The 27,224-nt window shown below is 43.5% G+C and overlaps 1 protein-coding gene and 2 non-coding genes across 3 annotated transcripts; all 3 read right to left on the minus strand.

Annotated features, from left to right (window-relative positions):
* Positions 1–924: 924 nt before the first annotated feature.
* Positions 925–27,112, minus strand: polr1a (RNA polymerase I subunit A). Its single transcript, XM_031757244.2, has 37 exons — positions 26,889–27,112; positions 26,286–26,394; positions 25,965–26,060; positions 25,714–25,863; positions 25,348–25,458; positions 25,122–25,207; positions 24,786–24,874; positions 24,457–24,537; positions 23,712–23,829; positions 23,430–23,571; positions 23,174–23,335; positions 22,969–23,091; positions 22,650–22,877; positions 22,454–22,561; positions 22,232–22,378; positions 21,363–21,554; positions 21,021–21,170; positions 20,713–20,896; positions 17,530–17,612; positions 14,540–14,698; positions 14,137–14,235; positions 13,876–14,028; positions 12,065–12,147; positions 11,444–11,609; positions 9,951–10,074; positions 9,523–9,617; positions 9,225–9,424; positions 7,920–8,087; positions 7,303–7,438; positions 6,902–7,056; positions 6,700–6,829; positions 6,478–6,585; positions 3,469–3,729; positions 2,315–2,515; positions 1,804–1,921; positions 1,549–1,713; positions 925–1,338 (listed from the first exon to the last, which is right to left on the minus strand). Exons 1-37 carry the CDS (start codon positions 26,963–26,965, stop codon positions 1,238–1,240), a joined length of 5,058 nt encoding a protein of 1,685 aa, XP_031613104.2. The 5' UTR covers positions 26,966–27,112; the 3' UTR covers positions 925–1,237.
* On the minus strand, positions 11,048–11,184 carry LOC116333966. Its single transcript, XR_004200495.1, has one exon. It is a non-coding gene; the product is annotated as a small nucleolar RNA SNORA5 (small nucleolar RNA).
* Positions 17,315–17,451, minus strand: LOC116333965. The gene has a single exon (XR_004200494.1). It is a non-coding gene; the product is annotated as a small nucleolar RNA SNORA5 (small nucleolar RNA).
* Positions 27,113–27,224: the final 112 nt, after the last annotated feature.

Genomic DNA, 27,224 nt, shown 5'->3' on the forward strand with positions numbered 1-27,224 from the left:
CTTTCGTAATAAAAGCCTCCCAACATTTCAGTGTCCCGTTAGTGCTGCAGCGCTACAAGCAGCTGTGCCCGGGTGACACTTGGTTTACATCACTTTGCTATTCTATAATCAAAATTAAATACATACATTGTGTCCATTCATACTTCAATTATGCGAAATTTGTCCGCAAAACATACTGTAAACTGAAATGCACAGTAAACCCATTAGATTTACTCTTATGACAATACTAATGCAGATTTATATCTCGGGATAAATACACAGAACCAACTTTACAGGTTACACAACAAGGTTAAGGATAAATAAGCCCCAGATGTAAAAGTGATCTTTGATTTCAGGGACACAGCAGGAGACAAACAGAAGATACATTTTGTCTGGGTGCAGGACTGGATCAATGAACTCACCACGCACTGGACCGGTGGACTGTGACCACAGAATATTTTCAACACACTTCCTTTAGTTTTTCTGAGAGCGCTTATGCTTTAAGAGTGCACACCAATTACTCAGCTGCCTACACATTACACTTGCAGGAGCTGCTTACTCATGGACACCCGTATCATGAAGCTCCGGGAAGTTTGGAGTCAGCAGTGGTGGCGATTTATGCCTCAGCACTTGGTGATTATGCAAGCTCTAATCATCTTGGATGACTTATTGCAAAGAGATAATGATTAAGAAGTGCAACAACACATATTTTAGACTGACAGTAGCATCCTGATAGAGTACGGCCCTTGAACACAGTCAGAGCTTTAGAATGACCTGTTTTTGCACAAATGTTTGTAAATCTTGTAAATCTAGACCACATGACCTCAATTCACTGAAAATTGACTGACTGAGCTTGAGCTAGAGTAATTAATCAGATTCATAACTTCTTTCCTTTACCAAACTAATTTAATAAAGACACACTGGACCTGCTCAAGGCCTGTCCCAACTATTGTTGTGTTCCCACAAACATAAATTCATGTTGTTTACAATTCAAACAGTCCCAATACTGTCAAAAAATGAATTCATAACTAAAATACAAAATTCAATATTTCCTTTTATTATGAAATGAAAAGAAAAAAGTGACTTATTCCATCAGTTTTTATGTTCTTTTAATGAAACGTTGCAGCCTGGAAGGCTTGTGCTAAAAGGAAATTAACATATTTACTGATGCATTCTGTAGAGGATGTAAGGAGCCTGGCAGATCGGATCAGCTGTGATCTTATCACATCATGTCTAACCACTGTGAGCATGTCTGTCTCTACTGCAGAGGCTGCTTCAGTTCAAAGAGTCCTGTTCCACCTCTGACTACTTTCCCCACCACCAGGCAGGCTGAGGGTGACACCAGCTGATCATGTGATCCTGAGAGGGGGGGGGGGGAAAGAGAAAGAAGAAGAATACTTTACTTGTGACAACAACACTGAAAATGTCTTTCTACAGTTTTACTTATGATCAAACCCGACTTAGTACATAGAAAAAACACAGAGTCTAACCCTGGTAGACGGGTAGCGACCCTCGTAAAGTGGGATTTCTCTTCAGTTTTCTATGCATTATCAATGTTGTCATCCTTACCTAGCATGGTAGCCTGCTTGAGGAATTTGTAGCTGGTCTCGAAGGTCATCTGCTGCAGAGGAGAGGAGTTGGACCGGATTGCATGCCGGTTCAGTGGCTTATATACACCTTCATAGCACATGTAGTCTGCTACCACTGATAGATGTCTGGGGTCAACTTCAATACCTGGAGAGAGATGGAGGAAATCTGAGTGGTTCTGAGAGCACTGTTGGTGTGGGGGGTTCTGAGTGTGAGTCTAAGTAAGCGCATGTTTACCATAGACAGCAAAGACATTTTTGATCTCTTTCTCTATGACCTTCAGAGCCACCTCAATCCCATATGTCTTCGCCATGGCGTGCACCTCATTGGAGTACAGTCTGTTGATGTCCAATATCTGGAGGAAAATAAATGGAGCTGCAGTGTTGGGACAACTGAACACATGCAGTCTGGTAAGACTGAGCAACACGAATACAATAAGAAACTGCAGAGGAGATATCGTCACAGTTATTCTCTGTATTTCTCCCATCCAAGTACTAACCAAGCCCAACCCTGCTTAGCTTCCGAGATCAGATGAGATCGGGAGTGCTCAGGGTGGTATAGCTGTAAGCATGCTCTGTATTTCTGATTGGACCAATCAAAATGTAGCTAGAGGAATCTTATCTGTAAACCAGCAACTGTAATTCTGACCAGCTATTAACCTCCACTTAATTTAGAAAGGCTTGCAGATGTGCAAAAAACCAAAAAGCCTCGCTTATAAGCACGGCATCATTTCAATTCCACCACCTACATCACTGTACTTGAAGATTTCATGCATGTTGATTCCCTCAGTGTTGAGAACCGTTTCCTTTTCTCCGGTCTTTGTTGTCGTTTCGCTGAGCAGGCAGCGCGTCAGGCCCTTGGTCTCCATGATGACGGCGTTCTGGGCCAGCGACGTCAGCACCGAGGTCAGATCAAAGTGCACCTTGCTCACAGGTAATGCCAGGTCAACCTATGAAGGGGGCAGATGAGAGTTAATCTACTTCCTGTAGCCGCATACCTTAGCGTCATGCGTGTCAGTGCAATCGCACAACGTCGTAATTTCCAAAAGTCCTCAGTTATACAAAATTACAGGCTAAAAACTCTCGCAAGGATCGATGCACAGGTTGTCTTCTGGAGGCAGATCGTCTTTCACACCAACCCTCTGGACTACCGTAGTCACTCTTCACTGTGGTCTTCAGCATCCTGTATCCAGTACATTCACTGTCCTCCTCTGCACATGTCCAAACCATCACATCCTCACCAAACACTTCAACCTAAGCTGGTTCCTCTCACGCACAGATTTCTAATCCAGTCACCTCCAGCAACACTCCTGAGTATCCATGAGTAGATGGACATGTGCAAACTCTATTTATTGTTTTTTTCTTTCTTTTTTTAGTTTTTATTGTGGCAAACTTCATCAGTTACTCATGCAGTTTAGAGGTGAACGCTGCAACCCACAAATCTACCAGTTCACACATTCACAGCAGCCACAGTAAGAGACTTTGTAACTTTCCTCTTTTTGAAAAGGCACTTGATAATGTGAGCCAATGATGTATCTTACAGTAATAACACTTAAGAAGGAAACTTGGTGGGAAATGTGCTTAATTCTTCCATTCATGATTTCCTTCCTGCTCTTCTACGCAAACTGAGTGAAACTAGCATGACCAAAAGTAGAGGAAACAGTTGCTTTTCAACACATTAATGTCAACAGATATCTGCACAAAGAGAGCCAAACATCTTTGCCCGTGTGTGTGTGTGTGTGTGTGTCCTCTACCCTGACACAGACAATAAAAAAAAGCACTAGAGGAAATACCAGCTACTTTAAACTTTCAGCTGCAACGAAGCAACAAAGTGAGAGCCATCTCTAAGAGGAAGCCAGTGTTCATTTATCGGAATCCACCACTCTGACACGCACACACTCACCTCACACCAGAGTTCATGCTTGTGGTCATAGCTGTATCTCTCTATGGCTGGGTTTGACTCCAGCACAGAGTTCACTCTCATCTGCGACTCTGCTCCTTCCACTCGTTTTTCTCCCTTCTTCCGCTTCTCGGTTCTCCTCCCGTTAGCCTGAGGCTCCTCCACAGCCTTTGTCTCGGCAGTCTCCTCCGCCTCTTCCACGCCCTGGTCCTCTTTATCCTTGGGGTCATCGCCATCGTCTTCCTCCTCGCTTTCATAGTCCACCTGCAAAAAAGCGAGCCCGCTGACCTTTCTGGCCTTTTGGTAGCATACTGAACAGGAAGCACGTTTCTTTGTGAAATAAACTGATATCAAACATCAAACAAAGGAACACCCATTTTAACTTTTAAAAGAGGCAACCCTTAAATCAAACTGAACATATCTGAGAATGATAGTTAATCGTGGACCACAGAAACCTCGAGGTGCACGGCCTCGCAGACCGAAACTTTCCACCATACTTCACTGTCTGCACTCCTTTGTCTTTGCATATTATGTTGATCATCTGACAAACCAGAGGCAGTCTGACACCGAGGGTTCGTTGTGTTAAAGCACATATGTTAAATTTGTTAAATATGTTAGCGTTTAACACATGTGCTGCATCGGCTCAGATACAACACATTATGTGTGAATTTTGACATGTTGTGTTTAAAAAAAAAAAACAAACCCAAAAAACCACATTGTGTCCAAATTCACTTTCAGTGTGTCCAACACATTTTTTGTGTCATTCTTTAAACACATCCTTTGTAAGAGTGTATGAGTCTTACAAGTGTGGCGCGTATTGTAAACATATAAAAAGTACTGAATGAAGATTAAAAATGTCATGTGACATTTCACCTCTGACCCCGCCTTCAAAGTCAACAGACTGATCTGAAGGCTAGAATGACAATAATGTTATACAGCCTTAAAACTACATTTCTTACTGCTATTGTTTGTACTGACAACACACAAACACACAGGGAAGCACATGTTCAAACGAGGACATTACTTTGGACGTCTGACCTTTTCTTCAAGGTAAAATAAATAAAAACTACTTATTGGCAAAATTTAGGAAATAATACTGATATATGAGGATTCACATGTGACCTCCGACCTCATGTCTACGTTTCATGTCTGTTGTGTATTGTTTTTAGATGTGGGACAGTTTCCAGTTTCCTTGTACTATTGGCCTGGGTATGACAGTGCAATGACAATAAACGTCTTGATGCATTCTCAATCATCCAGGAAAGTAAATCTCCAAAAGTTGAATCTGTTCATCTGGACGTAGCGTTTTGTGGGAGAAACGTTTCGTCACTCATCCAAGTGACTTCTTCAGTCTCAGCTGACTGCAGGTTTCCCCAAACCTTATAAACAGTACATTTGCATAATGACTGAAACCAGCCCACTGAAGGAACAATGGGCTGTGAGGTCAGTTCCTTAATCATAATTATGCAAATTCCCATGACCATTGATCAACAACCACTGACCAAAACCCACTGATCAAGGAACACTGATCAATAACCATCAGTACCATTGACAGAGAGTTGGGGAATGGCTGCAATCACAGCATTGTAAGATGGCGAAAGATGGACCCTTAGGCCCCCTCCTCGATTCAGAGATGGTCTTTTGCATAATTATGATTAAGGAACTGACCTCACAGCCCATTGTTCCTTCAGTGGGCTGGTTTCAGTCATTATGCAAATGTACTGTTTATAAGGTTTGGGGAAACCTGCAGTCAGCTGAGACTGAAGAAGTCACTTGGATGAGTGACGAAACGTTTCTCCCACAAAACGCTACGTCCAGATGAACAAATTCAACTTTTGGACAATGACAATAAAGAATTATCTTTCATGTGTTGCGTCTTTAAAGCAGTTTTTCCCAACCACTTTGCCGTGGCACGTAGGTGTGCCGTGAGAAATGATCAGGTGTGCTGTGGAAGATTATCTAGTTCTGCCTGATTAGTACTCTAAGCGATCAGCGCGAATTCTCTTTCACTAGAGGGCAGTACAACTACCTGCTTTAATCAATGAGCTGCCAACTGCCAGTAAAACAGAAGAAGATGAAGAAGAAATTACATAATAGTCATGCTGTGAGACGAGGCAGCGCGTAATAGCAATAGATAAATATTTGAAAAGAAAAAGCAGTCAGTCTGACCCGAATCCTGGAGAAAACAGACCCAGGTGAAGGCCCTAGCATGAGTAGTGGTCAGAAGAAAGCAAAAAAAGTGTACTGGGGACAAACCGAGCCAACTCCACTATACCTGGCGCGCAGGGAAAAATGATCAATAAGCTTTTTATGCCATTTTTGTTTGGCAGTGTGATTTTTTTTAATGTGAAATATGTGCTGCGGCTCCAAAAGGTTGGGAAACACTGTTTTAAAGTAATGTGAAGAAGAAGAGAATGAGCTGCCTACTCAGTTAGAAATATACTATAGCATCATTTTATATAATAAACTCAAGTTATTGATTCTATTTTTAAATCAATATCTGTTATCCAAAACCCACTACTACATATTTTCATATACAACACAATGGTGTTCCCTTCAGAGTAAAGACTGCACAGAGTGAGCAGCCTTGGTGGAGGTTTGTACCCTCTGAGTGATTCTTGTTCTACACACTCTAAGCTTTATCCATCTCACATTAGTGTCTTGTGTAGAATCATTGAACGGCCCAACATGCATGTTTTTAAACTCTGAGAGGAAGGTGGACTACAAGCTAAGCTAAGAAAGCAAACATCATACTGGCTAAACAGAAGCACTTGGCAAGTCTGTAGGCTTCTACTGTTAAAATGAGTACGTGGAGTGGATCAGTACCAAACTGTTCAAAAAAGACTCCAACGTCATCCCAGCGGAGGACTCCCCTGCTTCGTATTTAAAGATCTCGCACACTGTCTGTAGTTTCCCGTTTCTGTCAGCCTCTCCACGATTGCCCACTGGCAGCTGCGACAGGCAGGAAAGTGAGCGGGCTTCAAGCACACACCACATTTCTTATCTTCATACCTCCTCTTCCTGTTTGCCTTTCCTCTTCGCATCCGAAGCATCAGTATCTCCTTCATTCTCCTGGTCGTCAACGATCTCTCGCTCCTGCTCTTCCTCTCCATCATCTAACTGCAGAATGACGATGTGACAAAGGTTTCATTGTTTTTCGCAGAGGGAAAGAAAATGTTTAAACACCACATGTGCTTTAAATGCTTCAAAAGAACACTGAATTAAAAAACAGACCCCTCCTGAGGCAGCTGCTCCATCGCCGTCATCATCCCGGTCTCTGGCGGTGGCCCTCCTGGTCTCCACAGCGATGGAGGCCAGCTTGGCAGAGCGCTTCTTTATGGCTTCGAGGAGGAGACGGAAGAACCTGGAAGGGCAAAACAAAGTGTGAGGAACAATGACAGTGCTTCCTTTATGGCACAGTGGAACAGACACACACCTTGTTTCCATGTAGTGGAGGATCTGCTGGGGTGACAAGAGCCTATCATCAGAGTAGCGCTCTGGAGGCAGGAAATGGAAGGTGATTTTGAACACCCGCAGCTTGTTGTGATTTTCAATTCGCAGCGTCTCAATCACATCCACCTTCTGCAGCACCTGCTCTCACACACACACACACACACACACACACACACACACACACACACACACACACACACACACACACACACACACACACACACAGAGCTGCAGTGAGTTCCTCCCGGTCATTCCTCACATGCAGTCACAGTTAATGACAGGCACGATCAGGGAACATGTGCCAGGCAATAAAGATTAGAGGGAGTGAAAATTGGGAAGGTGAATAAACAAACAAATAAAACGTGCCACAGAAGCGATTCCTACCTCAGCTAGGCACACCCGGGCCAATTTCTTACGAAGCACCTTCACCCTCTTCAAAGCTCTCTTGTTGTTGAGCACTGGAACGCTCATCATGGGGGTTTTAATGTTGGCGCTGGCCACCATCAGGATCTCTCTCAGACTTTCAGGAGGACATACAAAATGAGAAACTGAAGGAAGGTATAGAAGAAGGCTTTGACAGACAAAACAAAAGCCTCTGACACAGGGATGCCGCCAGCAACCCGCTGCACACGTAGTGTCACCCAACCTTAATGTGAGTATGAACTAAAAATACAGTTTGCCATTAAAATCATTTTAAGGGTCTGACTGAGATCCAGACCCTTTACAGCCTTTCCATTTGTACTTAAGACACAGCTAACTGGAAACAACGTGTTGGCCCACCTATCAATTTCATTAAGGAGTGTGCAATTTTGTTCAGAATTTTCTTTTTTGAAGTTGCCTTATTGCTTTTCGACTGGTTCAACCAGCAGCTCATGCTTCCTTCGGCCCACACTTCTTTTGAATCAACCAAGTGCAACAGCTTATTAAAGTCTGCAAAGACTCTTTTAACGGCACTATCACACTGTTGTGCCCCCACATTTGCACTGAGAATGAGTCATTACCGAGGTATTCCCAAAGTGACGTTCATCTCTCCTCTGCCAGCAAAGTGGAAGGTGTTGAGAGTCATCTGGGTGGAGGGCTCGCCTATGGACTGAGCTGCCAGCAGACCCACAGCTTCACCTGGGTCACACAGCGAGCGCTGCCACTTATAATGCAGCAGCTGGCGAAGGCTGAGGACAAAACCAGAAAGTTATAGCCTGCACAAGCATCATCTGTCCCAGCCGTTTCCAGCTATTCTAGGTACATGAGCGTAAAAACCCCTTTGTCTATGTTTAGCCTCAAATTACACAAAGAAAGCTTTCAGTTTTCATTCACACGAACGTGCTGTCATTACTTTATTTGGTGGTTCTCGTCCTTCATTTTATTAGAAATGCACTTCTGTGAGCTTTCTTTTCGATCAGGACTCTGTGCGTCCCCCTTTAACAGGAACAGTTTTATCAGGCTTTCACATTGCTGTGTAGAAATATTTGGACCACTCCTCTTGGCAACTTTACTTTGCTGGCATTTGTTTACACACAGCTCTCGTAAATTTCAGGCAGACTCAGGTTTGGACTTTGACCTTTTTTTCAGCTGCTCTCTTTTAGATTTGCTGCTGTGCTCTGATTGCTGCCATGTTGCATAACCCTATTTTGGCCAAACTGTCAGCCTAACCCTCTAAGAACACTTTGTATAGACAGTTTGTGGTCAGCTCGATCACTGCAAGGTGCCCAGGTCCTGTGGCTGGAACTGGAAATGATCACCGCTCCACCACTTTGTCTGATGCTTGTCCTGATATGCTGTGTGGCATTTGTGCAGATGCAGCTTTGCTGTGGTTCTTTTGTAGAAGAGGGGTTTTCCTGGAAGCCAAACAAGCCTTTTACTATGTTTCTTTCTGAACTCTCATGAACTTTAACAATTAACATGCTAACTGAAGACTGTAGAGTCTAAGATGTCGCTATGATGTCAACTCTCTGCTTTTAGATGTGCTCACACTACTTCATGATCATGAAATGAAGTGCTTTTGATCAGCACAGCACAGGCATCTCTCCACACACACACACACACACACACACAGAGAGAGAGAGAGAGAGAGAGAGAGAGAGAGATATATATATTTTTCTTTTTTTTTTTAATTAGAGAATCTAAAAAAAAAAAAATATATATATATATATATATATATATATATATATATATATATATATATATATATATATATATATATATATATATATATATATATATATTTATTATTATTTTTTATTTTATTTTAGATTCTCTAAAACTGTAATAGGCATTTGTCCCCATTTGAACACTCAGACACTGAATACCTGTGTGTGTCCAGTCTGTCTTGGCTCACAGTGTCTCTGCTCTGCAGGTACTTCTCCGTGATGCCATGAAAGTTTTCAGACACTGATCCAAAGCAGACATCAGGCCTAAACAGGCCCAGCGACGGCTCCGGGCAGCGGGAGGACTTCCTGCAGTATTTGGATCTGCTAGCTTCATCCAGAGTGTGCCATTGTTGTACAAGCTGAGAAGTGAACAGAATTCAGTCCGCTGTTTGTTTCGACTACATCGCAGGTCAGGAGTTCACGTTATACGATATGTGCTGAGGAAGAGCAAACGTACCTGCTGCACAGCAGGATTTCTGCCACAGTCAGCCTCTACTTCATCAGTCTGTTTTAATTTTGCCAGCTTCTTCTGGGAAAAAAGCAAAAACGCTCCTGGCAGAGACGAAAACACGGAAACACAAACATTAGTTACTGAGGCAATGCACAAATATTTCATGCAACTATTTACTGGACTCTCCTGATGAAGCTGCTGCTACGACCTACAACAGCTCAAAGTGGTATTTTAGACAATTTTTCACTTTTTTAAAACAAAAAGAAAAACAAAATCATGTTTTACAATCAAACTGTGTGATTGGAAAGAGTTGGACAGACATGTCAAACATCAGCCCTGGTCGAAGATTTTTCACTCAGCGTATCTCGACTGAAAGTATCATTCAGCAAATATGTGGGAAACGATTTCCCTGCAAAGACAAACATTTTACATACCACTCCGTGGACATGCTAACTCTCTCTTTGCTTTCCAGCGCTGGATGGCAGCAAAGTGCTTAGTGGCACTCTGAGGGTCTAAACGTGCTAAAACCTCATCCAGGCCCTGAGACCTCCTGATGACCTGGCAGGAAGGGAAACACACATCTGCTTCATTCAAACTGGCATTGTGCACAGTAAGTCATTCCCTCTGCACGTCACTGTCACTTATTGTTAGAAAATATACTAGAGGGTTACCTAGGCAACCGGAGTCTGCCAAGCATCAACTTGAAAGAACGGTGCAAAAAAAAAAATCAGTTCCTGTCTGCTATGGCGTTATTTTTGTGCCTCTATTCTGATCACAGACTTGGATGTAAAAATTTTGATTGGCTGTTTTGGTCTCCTAAATCCAGCTAAATCCACTGGAGTGGTTTGGTTTAAACTAGATTACAAACCAATAACGGTCTCAATATATATATATATATATTTAAAATAAAATAATCAAACACACTAACCAAAAATGGATTTAGCTACATTCTGGACCGTGTTTCTGGAATGCAGTAGCTAGCGAGCTGATTGGAGACTGTAACAGCCAATCAGAATTTTTGCATCCAAGTCTGTGATTGGTTGGTTTTGTGGCACAGTTATAACGGTGTACAGAAAGAGTTGAGCAGCACTGAGCAGAGATGTTGAGAGCGCGAGCGACACACTGAGAGCAGGTCTGCAGATGTCTGTCAGCACACAGAGCAGAGATCTGAGCGAGAGGCGCTGTTATTGTGTGTGTATATGGATAATAGCAAACACTGAAATAGACTTCTTGCACACAGCAATGAATTTTATTCACTAAAATTAAACTTTTCTTCGCTCAAAATAATTTTCTCCTCAAGATGCAACATTTGCGGTTGCAAATATTTTTATGTGGGCTCAGAATAGAGGCACAAAAATAACGCCATAGTCTGGGTGCATTCAGATTAATGTAGCTTAGCTTTCTTTTTGTAGCTTCATGCTAAACTAAGCTAACAGTTAACACATATTTAGAGTTTTGTTAACAGCTGGGCTAATACAACAAATCGTCATGGAAACTGCAGAGTATTATCTGAGTTGCTGAGCACTAATGTGCTTGTATGCAGTACATATTTATCCCCAGTGGCTGTGTGGAAACACACCGAGGCCCATGAACTACACCTTCACTGTGGCAGCCAGTTTGGCCAGTACCAACCACTGAGGGGGAAGCACTGAATTTGACGAGGCTGCGATCTTCCACAGCACTATCACAGGGATCTGTAATGTGGCTGTGAATCAACAAACGGTTTGTGTCCAAAGTTAAGGTTCCGGTTAACAAGTTGTTTAGCATCCAAACCTTTTTACAACTTGTCAAGCTGTACACAGACAGTATGCAGTAGATAAAACACTGAGCCAGCCATGGCTGGTAAAGGCTCAAGTTTAGCTTTGCAGCACTACCTTGATATGTGGACCGTCTCAGAATACCATTCACATCATCGCTGTGCTCGTACCTCATAGTTGTCTTCTATGAAGGGGAACTGTCTTGGTTGCAGGAACTGAGTTTTGGGGATATCTAGTCCATCCTCGCCGTACAGGAACTGGACCACAGAGCCATCGCTGTCTCTTACCGTCAGGTCATACTGCACTACCAAACCCTCCAGATGCTTTATGACACATCTGCAGAGGAAATGGTTTGAAGAAGGCAGAGGGGCAGATGTGCCATATTAATGACCTTACACTGTGTTTGAAACGCCTACATTTGATATTCTCTGCTGCTCACTTTCACACATTGCCACATGGAAGCAACATTTCCCTCTGAAATCAAATCAACTTCCTTCGGTCTTTGGTTACAAATCCTCATCTTTGTTTGTGTTCATTCCAAAACCAAGACTAATGCTTTATTATCGTGCTGGCATGCAAAGAGAATAACAAAGCTCACAGCAGTGCACATATGAATGCTGTTCAGAAATCCTGTCAACTCAGATTTGAATAATGTTTCATTTGCACAGCACTCATTGCTGGCAAAAATGACAGTCAGTAAAATTTGTATAATATTTGCATTTCTTACCACAGACAGACACAGTGAGCATTTCTGTGTTTTTTGGGGCTTGTTTTAGTAAAACGTTTGTTACCTCTGCAGATATCCTGATCTGGATGTTTTCACGGCCGTGTCGACCAGTCCTTCTCTGCCAGCCATGCAGTGGAAGAAAAACTCCTGAGGACAAGAATTACACAAAGGGAGACGAAAGAAATGCATCATGAAGGAAGGAAGTATTCAAATCCTGCGCTGTGCCACTGCAGACTCTGATCAGGCGCCTCATATTTGCCTTTATTATCTTTCAACTGTGCCCAACAGAAGCAGAGTTTAAAAAACCCCATCAGCACCAAAGCTGAACTGTAAGGAGCTGATCCTTAGCAGCGAGGTTTAGATCTCTTTGAGGGCAGAAAACCATTTTTAAAACAGAGACTTCTCCTGATCACAGACTGCGGTGGTTAATTGGTTATTTCTCCTCCTTTGTGTGGTTTGTTTGTGCAGGTGAGAACAAACTAATCGCACAAAACGACCGCACTGGGATCCTTTGGAGGAAGTGGTCTCAGTGGGTTATCAAATAAACTCCAGTGGTTCTTTTATGGTGTGAGTGTGAGCTGCCCTCAATGCATAGCAAACAGCATTTTTGTGTCCTGCAGGTATGTATGGTTTGTATTTTGGGGTGACTATAGATGTGCAACGTCTGTGCAGGCTAGCAATTAGCTGTGACATGCAGAGAAGTCATTACAGACAAACTGCTTAACAGCACAGCTAACCTGACTCTTGGGCAATAGTTAAGCTCAGACAGCTCAAGGTGAGTGTGTGCATCAAAACCTACATTAAAACTATGTGAAACTCTGTATTTATTATGTTCTTGTGGTTTATTGAATACAGATGAATGTTGAAAAGACAACTTTATTCATTTACAGCTGATCAAAAGTTTAGGACGACATGGCTTTAAAAGGCCAAATCTGTGGAAAAATGTGGATTCATTGTCATTTTCTGTCAGGTAGTCACACTGTCAGGACGTTCTGATGGCAAAGGAAACGTTCCCTTTTTGAACGTGGTCGGGTTGTTGAACTGCATAAGCAGGGTCTGTCACAGCACCATCACTGCTGAGGTGGGACGCAGTAAAACAGTCATTTGGAATTTCTTAAATGATCCTGAGGGTTATGGAACAAAAAACTCAAGTGGAAGACCCCAAAAAATTTCACCTGCACTGAGCCGGAGGATCCAATCGGCTGTCCGTCAAGACAGTGGACGATCCTCGACCCAAATTAAGGCCGTTACTGGTGCCATCCTGCGTGTTCCCCTGATCTAAATCCAACTGAGAACCTTTGGGGATGGATGGCAAGGGAAGTTTACAGAAACAGTGGGCGCCCTTCTTCATGGCGGCCGTCTTCACCACTTTCTGAGAAACGTTTCCACTCACCTCATGGAAACGCTTACATCAAGCATGCCGCAACGAATTTTTGAAGTGATCAACAATAAGGGTGGAGCTGCTCATCACTGAGTTCAAGTTTGGAACTTTGATTTCTGTTTTGGGGGGTTTACGGGGTTTTTTGGAGGTGTGGTCCTAAACTTTGGATCAGCTGTAAAACAGCCTGTTTCTGTTTAAGACTTGTTTTCAATAAACTGCATGCTCAAAAAGATGTTTTGTCTCACTCCCATTTCTTCTTTTTGCATGTTGAAGCTCGACTTGGAATCTTTTTAAGATCCAACCATGCAAAATATGATTTTTTGCCATTTTTCAAGTGGTCTTAAACTCTTGATTGGGGATGTATCTAAAACCTACAAGACAACTCAATGTTCAAAATATCAACGTCTCCTACCTCCTTAAGTAACGTTATAAAAACAAGCTTAACCTGGCCGCCCAACAGGAGCTATCCTGTAAAAGTGACTTTTAAATGTTACCTGTGGTTTGATGCCTGTGAGGAATCTTCCAGAAACAAAGCCCCCAGCACCGGGCGCGGGGTCATAGGGCTGGAAGCACGGCAAGAATTTCCCAGAGGGCATCAGTGGAGGCCTACGGCCCTCCAACTCAATCTGACCAAGCAGACAGGAAATCTGAAACACACACAAACACACAGGGCAGGACATTTGTAGCTTCACACACCTGGATATCAAATCATGAGGAAAGCCAAGGTGAATGTGAGAGGGAGGGGAGGGGCGTACCTGCATGGTGTTCACTGTAGACCCCTTGGCTCCTGATTGGACCATCAGCTGGAGGTTGTTGTCTGGGAAAGAGGTGTGCAGTCCGACTGGCATACATACCTAACAGCATACAAAACAATGTGCACACAGCATTAAACCACAACACAGAGTGAAAACTGTCTGCTGAGGGTGTCTGAGTTATAGAAAGGAATGATCAGATACTATAGAAGATGCAATTAAAATGGATAAATCCATAATGTTGTTAAAATAGTCTCAATAAACAAACATGACAATGCTACAGCCCGACGATAAATCTGATCTACAGGATGAGATTAGACGTTTTCTGTTTGGAGCATTAAACCGACTATTCTTAAAGCAAACAAAAGAGGAACAATGTGGCTCTTAAACAGCAGTGACAGGTTACCTTGTTGATATCATTGTTCACTTGGTTTGCCACTTCTTTGAACTTGTGGTCGGCCGTGATGAAGTCTCTCTGGTCTGGGTTCAGGTGAGCATCCTGCCAGCGACTCTGAGCCTCGGCTTGGTCCACATTGGAGGGCAGATTAAAAGCAGCCTGCAGCGCCTGAGTGACAAAAAGAACAAAGGAAAAACAAAAAAAAAGGCTATTTTTCACAAATATCAAATTTCCTGTCACCCCTACGTGGACGATGCACAGTTTTACCTTTCTCTAAGACCAGGTGTTGACAGTACGCTGCAGAAAGTCTCAGAGCGTCTTAGCCACACACATTACTGGATGTCTCTGAACTTTCTCAAATTAAATCACGTCAAAACCGACATTATAATTTTCTGTAAGCAAGACTCTGTCAGTCTCATAAGAAACAACTTGGCCCCACTATCAGCTAATGTACACCCCCATGTAAAAAATCTTGGTTTCATTTTCGATTCTACCCTCAAGCTGGACAAATAAAGTCAGTTGTTCGTGGCAGTTTTTTCAGGAGCATTTCTAAACTCAAAGATATCCTGTCATCTAAAGACCTGGACACTGTTATCCATGCCTTCATATCATCACGTCTCGATTACTTTAACTCTCTCTACTTAGGCATCTGTCACTCAAGCCTGTCCCGCCTACCACAAAGACAGAGTATCACTCCGATACTCGCATCTTTACACTGGCTGCCAGAATTGATTTCAAGGTTTTATTATTTGTTTTTAAAGCTGGTTTGGCCCCAGGTTACATCTCTGATGTCCTTAGCCTGCACCTACCCTCTCGAACGCTGGACTCCTCCAGTCAGATGCTTTCATTAGTTCCACGCTCCCAGTTCCAATCTAGAGGTGACGGGACTTTCTCCATCGCCGCCCTGAGACTCTGGGACAGTCTTCCCTCTTTTATAAAATCCTCTTCCTCCTTGGAAGTCTTCAAATCAAATCTGAAGATCTACCTATTTTCCAAGGCTTTTGGATCTCTTTTATTCTGGTCTTTTATCTCATTGGATGATGTTTGCATGTGTATACGTATACACGCATTTTATGTTCACGCATGTGTGCTTGTGTGTATATGTATGTGCACATTTGCATGTACACATATATTCTTACAAACATTTATATATTAAAACATTTTAAGACATAATGTTTTTCATCTTATCTATTTTATTATTTTTTATTTGATTTTATTATCCCTCTGTTCAGCACTTTGGCTGACACTCAATGTCCTTTAAATGTGCTATATAAATAAAGTTGACTTGAATCTTTAAGCCACTATGTGGACAATCTGAAAATATGTAGACTTTGCTGCCCCCTAGTGGAAATCACCTAATGCAACAACCACTTGCAGATTATTATCACCATAATGTGAGTGAAGCAGATAACACTGATTGATCTATCAAGAGGATGTTTTATAGTGGTTAACAGCTAACCACAGCTTCCTTTTTTCCATTAATTAGGCACATCCGCTATAGCTGACAGTGTCACACTGCACACTACACAGCATTACACGCCTCATCTGATCTTTGTGTGGCTCTCACATCTCACCACAGCTACCACCACAGCTTCATCTCATTCTTGTCATTCCCACCTGCAGCCTACTATCACTATGTTTCACTGATGTTTGCATTCACACGTCCTCAGTACGAATAACACGTGTTTCCCGATGTATTCACGGCTCTAGAGTACCACCAATCTGGTCACATAGGCGACCTAATTTATGGTGCGACTAAAAAAAATCCTAGGTCACACCGGTGCAACCAGCCATTCGAGTACAAAAAAGAAAGTCTCATCAACACACATGTTATGCCCATATCACGGTCTTCACCGAATCAGCGAGATGTCGGCTTTCTCACCCGACACGGACACGCCGTCGGGCTGCTCTAAGCTCAGTGTACTTCAAGAACAGTGTTCAAACCCAAATCTCTGTTTTCTGCATTATTCGTTCGCTTATTACGCACGAGTCGTGTACATCGCTGTCAGACGCTGTTTTTTTCTCTCCAAAAATGATATCCGACAGTAAAGCCTCATTTCTGCTGTTTAATAGTGAAGAAATGTGATTTTTTAAAATGATGCCAAATTGCAAAACCCTCAGCTGTGTCTGTAATCAAACCTCTGTAACATTGCTTCACTTCAGCAGCATCAGGTAAAGTTCAGATGATGATTCATGGTTTTCTTCACTTTTTGTTCTACTGCAGAATATTATTTAAAGTTATCTGCTATAAAAAGCCAGAACAGGAAAATCTCCTTCATGTTTTTCTGTTTTATCCTCAGTTACTTTGACACAAAGGCCTCTGCTGTGATGCTCACACCTCTGATGATGTCTCACATGTATCAGTACTGATAAATGGTCAGAATTATAATATTTCTGACTGTCTGAGTCAAAACTGAATTGAATCGATAGCTTGTGAATCGGAATCGAATGGATTATCGAAGTCAGTGATGATACCCAGCCCTAGTGAGCAGCCTAGGCCCGACAGAAGTGGATGTAGCTGTGTTTGTTACGTTGAGGCCTGATCCGTCTGAAATTCACAGCCAGTGCTCGGACACGGAGCCATCGACCTCTGAACGCTGAAAAAGCACAGTGTATCCAGAAAACACATTATATGCTGCGATAACTGCACCGCCCAAGTGTCCCGGTGCACCTAAGAATGCTGAAACGTCAGCATTGATGAAGCGCTAGTGTGGACACAGCAGAACTGGAAACAGCCTTACACACACACGCTTAATGACTGTGTACAGGTAAGCGTAGTATAATCACTGTGTGCAGTACATATTTATCCCCACAGGCTATGTCCCAGCACCATGGGGCCCATGAACTACACCTTTACTGTGGCAGCTATTTTGGCCAGTGGCGTCCAGGAAGGAGGAAGCACTGAATTTGACAAAGCTGCAGTTTAGTCTTTCTGTGGTGTCAAATGGTGCGTTCATGCTTGCAGGCTGTTCAGTGGAGGCCACATTAGCTTTACTCACTTTGGTTCCAATCTTCAGCGACTCCTTAATAATTTTCTTCCTCCGCTTGTTGGTGCCTGGTTTTACCAGGATGTCCTCCACACCTGGGAAACAGGTAAAAGGAAAAAATTACTGTTTCTGTTTGTTGTACTTTATGCTCGATGGTTACATTATTTTTCCCCATAAAACTAAAAACTACCAGGGTGAAAATGATTATGCAGTTGTGCGTCCTTTTTGCTGCCTGCAGTCGTTTCACACACGTCTCCTGAGCAACCCCAGCCTCTCCTTCAACCTCTGCAGATCCTCCAGATTTGATCGTCTTCTAGCAGGACCCTGGTCTTTGCCTCGCCCGACAGATTTTAAAGTCAGGACGTTGTGCAGCAACGCTCACTTTGGTCTTCACCAGGACGTGTGTTTGGGTCGCTGTCATGTGGGACGACGCACTGCTTAACCCTCTGGGGTCCAGGGTATAATTGGCCATTTTTGGCTACTTTTGGTTTGACCTCTATATTTCACCTTTAAAAACTGTTCATCTTGCATTGTGTGGTATCATTCTTTTCAGCACAACCTCAAATATCTTAAATTGGAGTTATTTTTTCATTTTGACATACTGAAGTAGCACAATTGATCTAAATTCAGACAAAAAATTGAAAATCCAAACAGAAAAAAGGGATACTTTTTACTGTGAAAACCACAAACATGTTTAACGAATCATTTTCATAACTTGAAATGCAAATAGAAATTGTACATTTCTAAAAATTATGCACAAGTTTTGCAAACAACAAAGTTATCTGGTACTATTTATGTAAAAATGCAGCCAAGGCGTTTTCTATATAACCATTTAAAACTATTTCCAGAACAATCAGGTGTGCTGCATCAAATAAGAAGGCAAACAAATGATTTATGCAACTCCAAAGAATCGTTTGTGTCCGCTCTAAGACAGAGGAGAGCAGCACAGGGATAAACCTGCAGGTCTGACAGCAGGAGGTGGATCAGTCCAGTTTTCCACCTGGAGACAGCGTTTACACTGGAATCTGCCTTTGGTGGCTTTTTGGAGCAACTGTGACGTTCAGCAGTACAACTGACACACAAACAAAACAACGACTACACTACACACTAACTACACACTAACTATAGCCTCCAAACACGCTACCCGTCACAAATCTCTCACGTATCAAAACTCGCTCTCTCTCTTTCTTTCTCTCGCCGGCGTCACTCCTACACCAAATGCCACATGTTGCCATATCATTTTTTGATTGGACGACATGGTACATTTTTCCACCAACAGGGAAGGGCTGTTTTTTCTTTTTTCCACTCACAAGCGGAGAGTGTTTGCTGGCGCTGTCCATAGAAAACGCCGCTTGTACCGTTTCTTCCCGCTATAAACAACGCCGGTTTATTCAGAAAAAAACATTGCTATCATAACTCTGGTTTTACGTGGCCTATCAACGCAATTTAAAAACTGGTATATAGTTTGAAGTCCACACTTTCGACCTAAGTTGAAATGGAGACTCTGTGTCGCTGCATCTCGTTGCTGTGTCGTCTTAAATTGGTCATGTGATTTTGACGTGTGTCAGTCGACCCCAGAGGGTTAAAGTGTTCTTCACACATCCTTCATGGTTCCTTCCACCTTGATGAGATTCCCAGTTCCAGACACACTGAAGCGTCCCCACAGCATAAATAATACTCCCACCACCTGCTCTCTCCAAACATCAGCAGCGCTTCTTAGTTTAGCCTCATCTGACCAAAGGACAGCTCGAGTGTGCAGAATCTTTCTCCCGGTTGCCCTCGGTCAGGGGCAGAATAGAGTATGGCCCGCACTTCAACTTTTGCTTGAGTGTATTGCACTTCTTAGTTTTAACACCAGGGGGAGCTACTGTTGATCAAGGCAGCTGCTCCACCAAAAAGGACAATCACAGAAGAAATTTACCCCCAAGTTACCAAACAGAACCAAAGAAGCGAAAGGTAGAAAGTGAATGCAGAAAATGTCAGACACGGTGGGAGAGTGAATATTTCTTCAAAGAATTCAAGGGGACGTGTGTCTGTTTGATCTGCACTGAAACTGTGGCAGTTATGAAATAGAGAACAGGATTCACATGGTTTATCTGGCCTTCAGTGTTGTTCTGCACACTTTAAATTACCCTCTTAAATCCCAGCTGTTTGAGCTGATGGGACAGTGGAAAGCAAACACGACACGCACTCACATGCCCCTTTAACACTTCCTAGAAAGACAACATGAGAGCTGAGGATTATAAAGCTTGGATGCCACAGACACTGCACAGCTGCTAATTGTTTTGCGGGGAGTGGACGAGAGCACGAGCACTTTAGGTGAGTAAAAAATATATTCCACAGTACCCGTGTGTTAATAAGCATGCATGTGCAGGTCCACATGCTTCAAATATCAATAATGCGCATCAATTCTGTCACTACCCTGCTTTTGCGCACCACTTTCTTATATGCGTTTTTCTTGTTAACACACAGAGTACACACCGCTGTGCACAGTGCACGCACACGCAAAGTCAGCTGATCTAATCTGATGCAGATCTGCTCCTTGGTCAAGTGACATTTGTCTGGATTTTTGGCACGAGTGGCGTCGGATCAGCACCGTGGCTGGATGGCCCAATTTACATACCCAGCGCAGCTGATACTCACCAGAATAATTTACTACAATTATATGGACTCCTGTTATTAAGTCCAGTTCAGTCTGTTAATGTTGATAACTGTTTCAAACGAACGTTAACAGGTGTGTTGCTAAGCCTAAGTACTTAAATAACAAGCTTGAAATGTCCCCGTCCCATTTTCCCCTTTATTGTTTTTCCTCTGTGCTGTAAATCTTCTGTCTAAGAAGAAATCTGCTGCTGTTCTGAGAATGAGCTACCAAAGCTTTTTCTGAATAAATCAATAAAGATCCATTTATGGAAAGCTGTGATGAAGGCAGTTTTGTCTTTAACTATATTCAACAATATAACACATTTGACCACTTTTAAGTGATTTTTCTAACTTTAATACACTACAGTTAAGGTTATATACCTAATTTCTAGTAAGTGGCCCAGCCCCTCCTATATTTTTAGGCATGTGGCCCTCAGTGAAAAAAGTCTGGACACCCCTGCCCTCGGTGTACCTGACACGTTTGTGTGATTGCAGTAATACTAACAGGGTTCAGGGGAGGGACGAATAACTTTGGGTCAGTATCCAGGTTCTTACCCAGCGTGAAGCCTCTGTAGAGCTGCAGGTATGCAGTGAAGAGTCGAGCCAGACAGCTGAGCAGTTTGCCGCTGGTTTCCCCTCCATAGAGCTCATAGCAGCAGTGCACCAAACCGTAAGCCGAGGAGCCATAATGAGCTTTGTCCAGAACCCCAACTAACAGCTCCCCCTGACGAATCACCACCTGAACACAAAGAAAGAAGAGGAGGAGCAAGCGTCAACGCCCCGAACCAAAGCAAATACGCGATCCTCGGCCTCCTTTAGTAACTGAGTAATTCGAGTATTTTTGGGTCGAAGAGTGTACATACCTGAGAGTCACACATGCTCTCGGGTTGGTACCCTGGAGTGGCTCGTGGCGGGACCTGGATCCACGCCTTACTAGGAATTTTTGATTTGCCAGCCAGGTTGAGAGGCACAGCTTTCTCTGGGATCACATTCAGCAGGAGGGTCGACACCACCTATGAGGAGCACCGAAATCATCACACAAGAGATGTAGAAGCCATGAATTCCTTATTTTTAGTATTAGAGTTCAAGACGATGGATAATTAACACGCTGACCTTTGACTAAACTCAGTATCGCTTTCATTCAGCTTCCAGCGTCACGCTGAAAGCTTCTATTAAAACCAAAAATCAAATGTAGGTTTGCTCACCTGTTTTCCCGTCCATAGCGGCTGCGGTTTGATTATGGCTGGAGGAAGTAACTTCACCCTGCCCGGCTTGTCTGTCAGCCCTCTGTACACCAGCTCTGTGTACTGGTCTTTGGTGAAGAAGCAGCCTCGTATTGTCATCTTTGTTCCTGATACCATGTGGTCCTGGATCAGGCCTGCTAAAGGTTTACCATCCTGAGGAGGGAAGAATGAGAAGGTAAAACCTGCAGTTTAAGAGAGGAAGGAGGTCCTTACTCCAGCTTCACAGTGGAGTACTTCGATGCACGCGATGCAGCGTTGACTTGCATAAAAATCAAAGTAGGTTTGGGAGTTGAGTTTTAGTCCATCTTTAACCCCAAAAGGTCCAACCAGCACATCTTTAATAACAGCAGCTCAGACCAGAACCCCACCTGCACCTCACTGGTTAATTTGTGTCTTTTTAACATCAACACACATCCATTAAATTTATTGTTTTGGCCCCAAAGAAGCTGCCTAATAATTCATGCACACATAAATAAAGACTTTTCATCTCTTACGGCCACAACTTCCCTCACTCCACATAACAGGTCACCTGATGTGCTTAGATCCAATAGTCATTCAGGGTTGTGCAACTAATATTAAATCAGTCCGTCTTCTAGTAAAAGTGAAGGTTGTTGCTAAGCTCATGGGTCATTAAAGCCAGAGGCTGTATGTCCATAAACAGGAGTCTCCCCCTGCTGGCCATTAGAAATAATAGAAGTTTAAAGGGTTTTTATTCATGGTCATCTTACATGTCCAGTCTGTTTCTAACATTTTGCAGCTATAATCCCCGAGAGTGTCGGGCTGCAGTGTTAACTGTGAATCCTGTGTACGTTCTGCATACACACACATACCTTGGGGACGAGGTACTGCTGGTCAGTGCTGACTAATGTGTAGGCCTCGGCTCGGCCCAGCTCACTTTGAGGGAAGTGAGCGTTCATTTCATCCCCATCAAAGTCAGCATTGTAAGCTTTACAGTTGGCGTAATGGAGCCTCAGCACCTGGAAGATCGAGTTGAGATCAAGTACAGATCAAAGTAATCCACAAAGCACGGCGGCTGAGGAGCTCGGAGCTACCTTCTCTCCTGGTAAGATGCGTGCACAGTGGGCTTGGATGGAGGGTCTGTGCAGAGTCGGCTGTCTGTTGAGCAACAAAACATCTCCGTTCTTTATGTGTCGATTCACCTGAGCAGACGAAACGCAGCTAGTGAGCACTCACGCAGAGGGTTAAATCTGTGACTGACTGCCGTTTCAATCCACGCAGCTGACTTACGATCTTCATGGGCATCTTGTGTGGACCCGGAGAGGGCGTCAGCAGCTCCTTGGCCACAGCCTCCCTCTGTGCGAGGCAGGTGGGGGAGAGGATGGTTTTCCTGCCGTCCTCGTTTATCACCATGGAGGCACCGGGGTGAACGTTGGGCCCGTTGAGAACGGCCTGCCGGAGCTCCTTCACATTCCAGGGAGTGACTGGCTGAGGGTAGGTCAGCTTGGTGGCGAAAACCTGCACGGATACACAAAACAGCCAGAAAACTTTGAGCTCCAGTCCTGATACCATTTTGATCTCCTCTTCTTTGACAAAGTTAGGGACGTACCATAGGTATTCCTATCTCGTTGGTGCCTATGTACATGTCTGGGCAGATGACAGATCTTGCGGCGTAGTCCACTCGTTTGCCCATCATGTGTTTCCGAAATAATCCGTCTTTCTTCTCAAGGATCTGTAACGTAATGTGAGAAACTGTAAGGTTTACCTGCCTAAACCCTGGTCAGCTGTGCTCGTGCTGGTGTGCAGCGAGGTACCTGTCTGATCCCAGGGTATTTCTCCGTCATCAGTTTGTCCATGTCGCTGTCAAAGACGATGTTGACGTGGCTCTGGAGGCGGACCCACACGTTGTACAGTTTATCTGTTAGAGTCGCTCCCTGGATCCCGGACAGAAACGACTGGTCCGTCTGCTCGAGAGCCTGAAAAGAACCACATCCACTCTGCCATCACAATCTGGATGGAAGAAACTGCTCAGCTTCTTACACTCTTCATGTTTCATCGTCTCTGACTCACCTCTGTCTCTGGGATAATTTTCTCGCCAGCTATGAGGGCCAGGAGTTTTCTTATGATGTCACAGTCCTTCATGACAGCCTGCATGTTCACTGTCTGACCGTTAGTAAACATCTGGTCACCCAGGCGATTGATTGGACGATACCTGACAGGGAGGGGATGAGGAGTGTAGTGTTTGAATAGAAAAAAGCTGCTCGTACAGCAGTAACAGATTACAGGTCGGAGTGGTAGGTGTTTCAGTGTAAAAGAAACAGGTGCTACTCTGCCAGCTGCATAATGTTGTACCTGCATGGCGGGACCACAAGCAGCTCCAGGAAGAAGAGGTCAGGGTAGAAACTGCTTCCCCCTTCTTTGGACCACATGCTCTCCTCCAGCCCAGAGAACAGACACTTGAGGAAGAAACCTGAAGAAATAACACTAGTAATGCTTTGAATTCTGCACGCACGCACAAACTAAAGTTTCATGGCTGTGAGGCGTCCACACATCGCATGTGTATTTGTATGAGAGCATGAACACATTCTTAATAAGTTCAGAGCAAAAATAGACAACAGCAAAAGCCAAAGGGATCTCTAATATTCTATTTTTTAAAAACTTGTTACACTGCATTTTACACATATGTAACAAGCACCTTCTTTCATGTAGCCTCTCTAACACACACCAAAGCCAAACATTTAGCTTTAAATACTCAGCAATGCTGTAATCTCCTCACTGAAACTGGAGTAAGCATCATATTTCAATACACAACAACCTTTCAGCACAATGAAGCTTGACAGAGCTGAAAGGCAGCTGAAGTTCTCTCTTGTCTTAATGGGAGACTTTGGCCAATCACAGGTGTTTTCCTACTAGATCACAGGTTAAACAGTACACGCTGATCTGGGAGAATAGACTTTAAATCTCACATGCAGCTGAAAGTCAGGGTTGACTTTTAAGCCCACAAGAGACATGTAGGTAAATGTGTCTGTGTTCGTCTGGAGGGAGGGGCTTAGAAGAGCTTTAAACATGTAACCTGGAGCCTTTATTTCTGGCCTACCTTCCTTTTCCCACACTTTGTTGACGTGCTCTCGAGCAGTACTGGCAGTCATGTAGACTCTCTTTCCACGCAGCAGATCGTCTGCAGGGAGACATCGTTACGGGTCAGAGTCAGAGGAGGTGCACGCAGCCACCATTAAAACAGATGTATATCAAGTCCACCACAAAGCACAATTAACCAGACGTTTGTTCAGCAGTTACACTGCATGAAAGAAAAGGCGAGTTACGCAGCAGCCGTCGAGCTAACAGAGTCAGCTTGGTTTTGCGGCACGCGTCGGGACTGTGCTGTGTTTGGTCGGTTTATCTGCATTTTCAGAAAACACTGCTCACCTTCAGTTTTGTCACTGGTTTGAGCTCCTGATGGCATCGTGACAATCAGCTTACTGTTGTGTTCATGACGCACTGTAGACCTGCCACAACTACACAAACACACACACGGTGCATGATTACAGCATGAACGTCACAGTAAGGGACAATATACTGTCTATATGCAAGTATAAACCTCCCCATTATCATCTATTACATTACAGTGAGGGATAATTAAACTTCGACTTGAACACGACTTTAGACCAACACTTTTCAACACTGACATCCAGTAAAGCCACTTTATTTGCTGAAATCATAAACAGGATGAATATCAGCTGATAGATGTGTGCATCGAGTTACCCGCAGTGAGGACACTTCCTGGTTTTCATATGGATCTTCCAGAAGTCGTTTATCAAACTGCCTTTCTTCTCAACCAAGTGCTTAATCTGAAACACACACATACCAAATAAACAGAAAAACTGCACAGCTGACACAAATGCACATCACAATCTGATTTAAGTGCGGTTTTATTTTATTCACGAACATCTCCATGCATTTCTTCATACGTCTCTTAGTGCGTACTCACAGGTTTGGTGTCCTCTGAACTCGCGCCGTTCATTCCAACTGTGGCGTCTGTAAACTCCTGCAGCACCTGCACGACCTCATCGACAGTCGCTTTGACATTCTCCTCCATGTACTAACACAAACACACACACAGAGTCAAATGAATGAATCAAACATAAAGAGAGAAACCTGTGATAATTACAAAGCACAGAGAGGCAGAAGTGAAAAAACAAAACAGTGAAAGACCCCATCGTAGGAGTGCAAACTCAGTCAACTCCTTTTTAAATCCCTTGTAAAACTAACCTCACTTATCAGCACTAGTTTGCTCTGTTTACTACACCTGGCCCTGTGTCGGTGCACGTCATGCCATTGTGAGTGCAGAACCCACCTGGCCGAGAACTTGTTCGATCTGGTAGACCTCCTGCATGGCTCCGTGGTCCAATAACTTGAGCTGGTTCAGCAGCAGGTGCATGGCAGCTCGAGGACATGTTAGCATGTGACACGCCAGACACGAGCCACGGATCAGCAGGTAGAGTTTCTGAAGGAGGAGAGAGGTCAGTGCAGACATTAAGGTGAGGAAGGAAAAGCAGATGCTTAACACTACTACTCTTTGTAAGTTTCAGCATGCGAACTGCTTACATCAAAGAACAATGGATTGTACACAGGTAGAGGTAACTCTATGTGTCCAAGGTGGCCTGGGCAGTTGTTGAAATCCTGACAGCAGGTTGAACACACCTGGGTAAAAGCAGCAACACAGCACCATGAAAACATGAAAACAACACGTTCAACTGATCGTTATTTATTCCAAAATCTACAGATTCCAGGACACTATGGGCCCTTTTTGGTGGATTCCTTCCTGAAACTTTAGCTGTACAGGCATAAAACCTAAATGGGAAACAAAATGGTACAGACTAATCTGTGACAAATGCGTCGTCATGTCTGAAGATCTTAGAGATGTACCTCTTTGGTGTCTGCTGGTCCCAAAGCCAGATCATACAAGCCGTTTGGGGCCACATTCCCAACACCATCCAGGAACCTGAAGTTAGTGATGGCCTTCACACTCAACTTCCTGCATGAGGGAAATTCGCAAAACAGATAGATTACTAGAAATGCACCAATTTGTAAGCCAAACCTCAGCTTTCCAACAACAGGCACATCAAGGTTTCACTGGCTATTTTTGAGTCATGGTTCATAAAGAAAGTTCAGATCGGACATTTTTGGCATTATGTCTTTATTACAGTTATACTGAATTTCTAGCAGCTCTTGGGTCTGTTCCGAATAGATGCATATCTGTGTTTACTCGATGACACGTTCTTTATCACAGCATAATGTGAGGCTGGACTGTAAAGTAGAACAGCACAGTAATAGCCTTATAACAGGAGGACCTGACTGTCATTTACACGTTTCACAGATGAACACACAATAATAACAACAACACAACAACTAGAAGATTATATTATGCACTTTGTGAAAAGCCAGAACTTCTCATCATGCTGTCGCTTGCGTGTTGTTTTGAACTAACACTTAGCGCGTAGCTAAAAACCTAACGACCATCTCCCTCACCTTATCTCTTCGGCTGAGTAAATGCCAAACGACATGCCTTCCAAACGCCGCCATGGCACTTCTTTTCCGAACAACATCTTCTTTGGCGGGGAAATATTAGCACTTTTTGCCCGTTTACAGAGATTACTTCATGGCGCTCAGTGAGAAGCTATTCCTCCTGTATCACACGTGGGGCCGTAACACGTAAGTTTCCACGACAGGGGAGACACGAATAGGTATGACTAAACTTTCCACAACACTTGCTGGATGTTTAAAGTTTAAATTAGCACACTTAAGGATAAATATTCGTTTTCGTTCTATGTGAAAGGGAAAAGTGCACTATATTCTCCAAAATGT

The sequence above is a fragment of the Oreochromis aureus genome, linkage group 2 (assembly GCF_013358895.1).
Source record: "Oreochromis aureus strain Israel breed Guangdong linkage group 2, ZZ_aureus, whole genome shotgun sequence".
NCBI classification, from domain to species: domain Eukaryota; kingdom Metazoa; phylum Chordata; class Actinopteri; order Cichliformes; family Cichlidae; genus Oreochromis; species Oreochromis aureus.

Bases quoted from the DNA above. Each gene is read 5' to 3' on its own strand.
- polr1a (XM_031757244.2), bottom strand. From the start codon at position 26,965: ATGTTGTTCGGAAAAGAAGTGCCATGGCGGCGTTTGGAAGGCATGTCG. The intron at 26,395-26,888 runs GTGAGGGAGATG...TCCCTCATGCAG, and splicing joins TACTCAGCCGAAGAGATAAG to GAAGTTGAGTGTGAAGGCCA. The intron at 10,075-11,443 runs GTACGAGCACAG...CCTTCCTGCCAG, and splicing joins TCATAGAAGACAACTATGAG to GTCATCAGGAGGTCTCAGGG.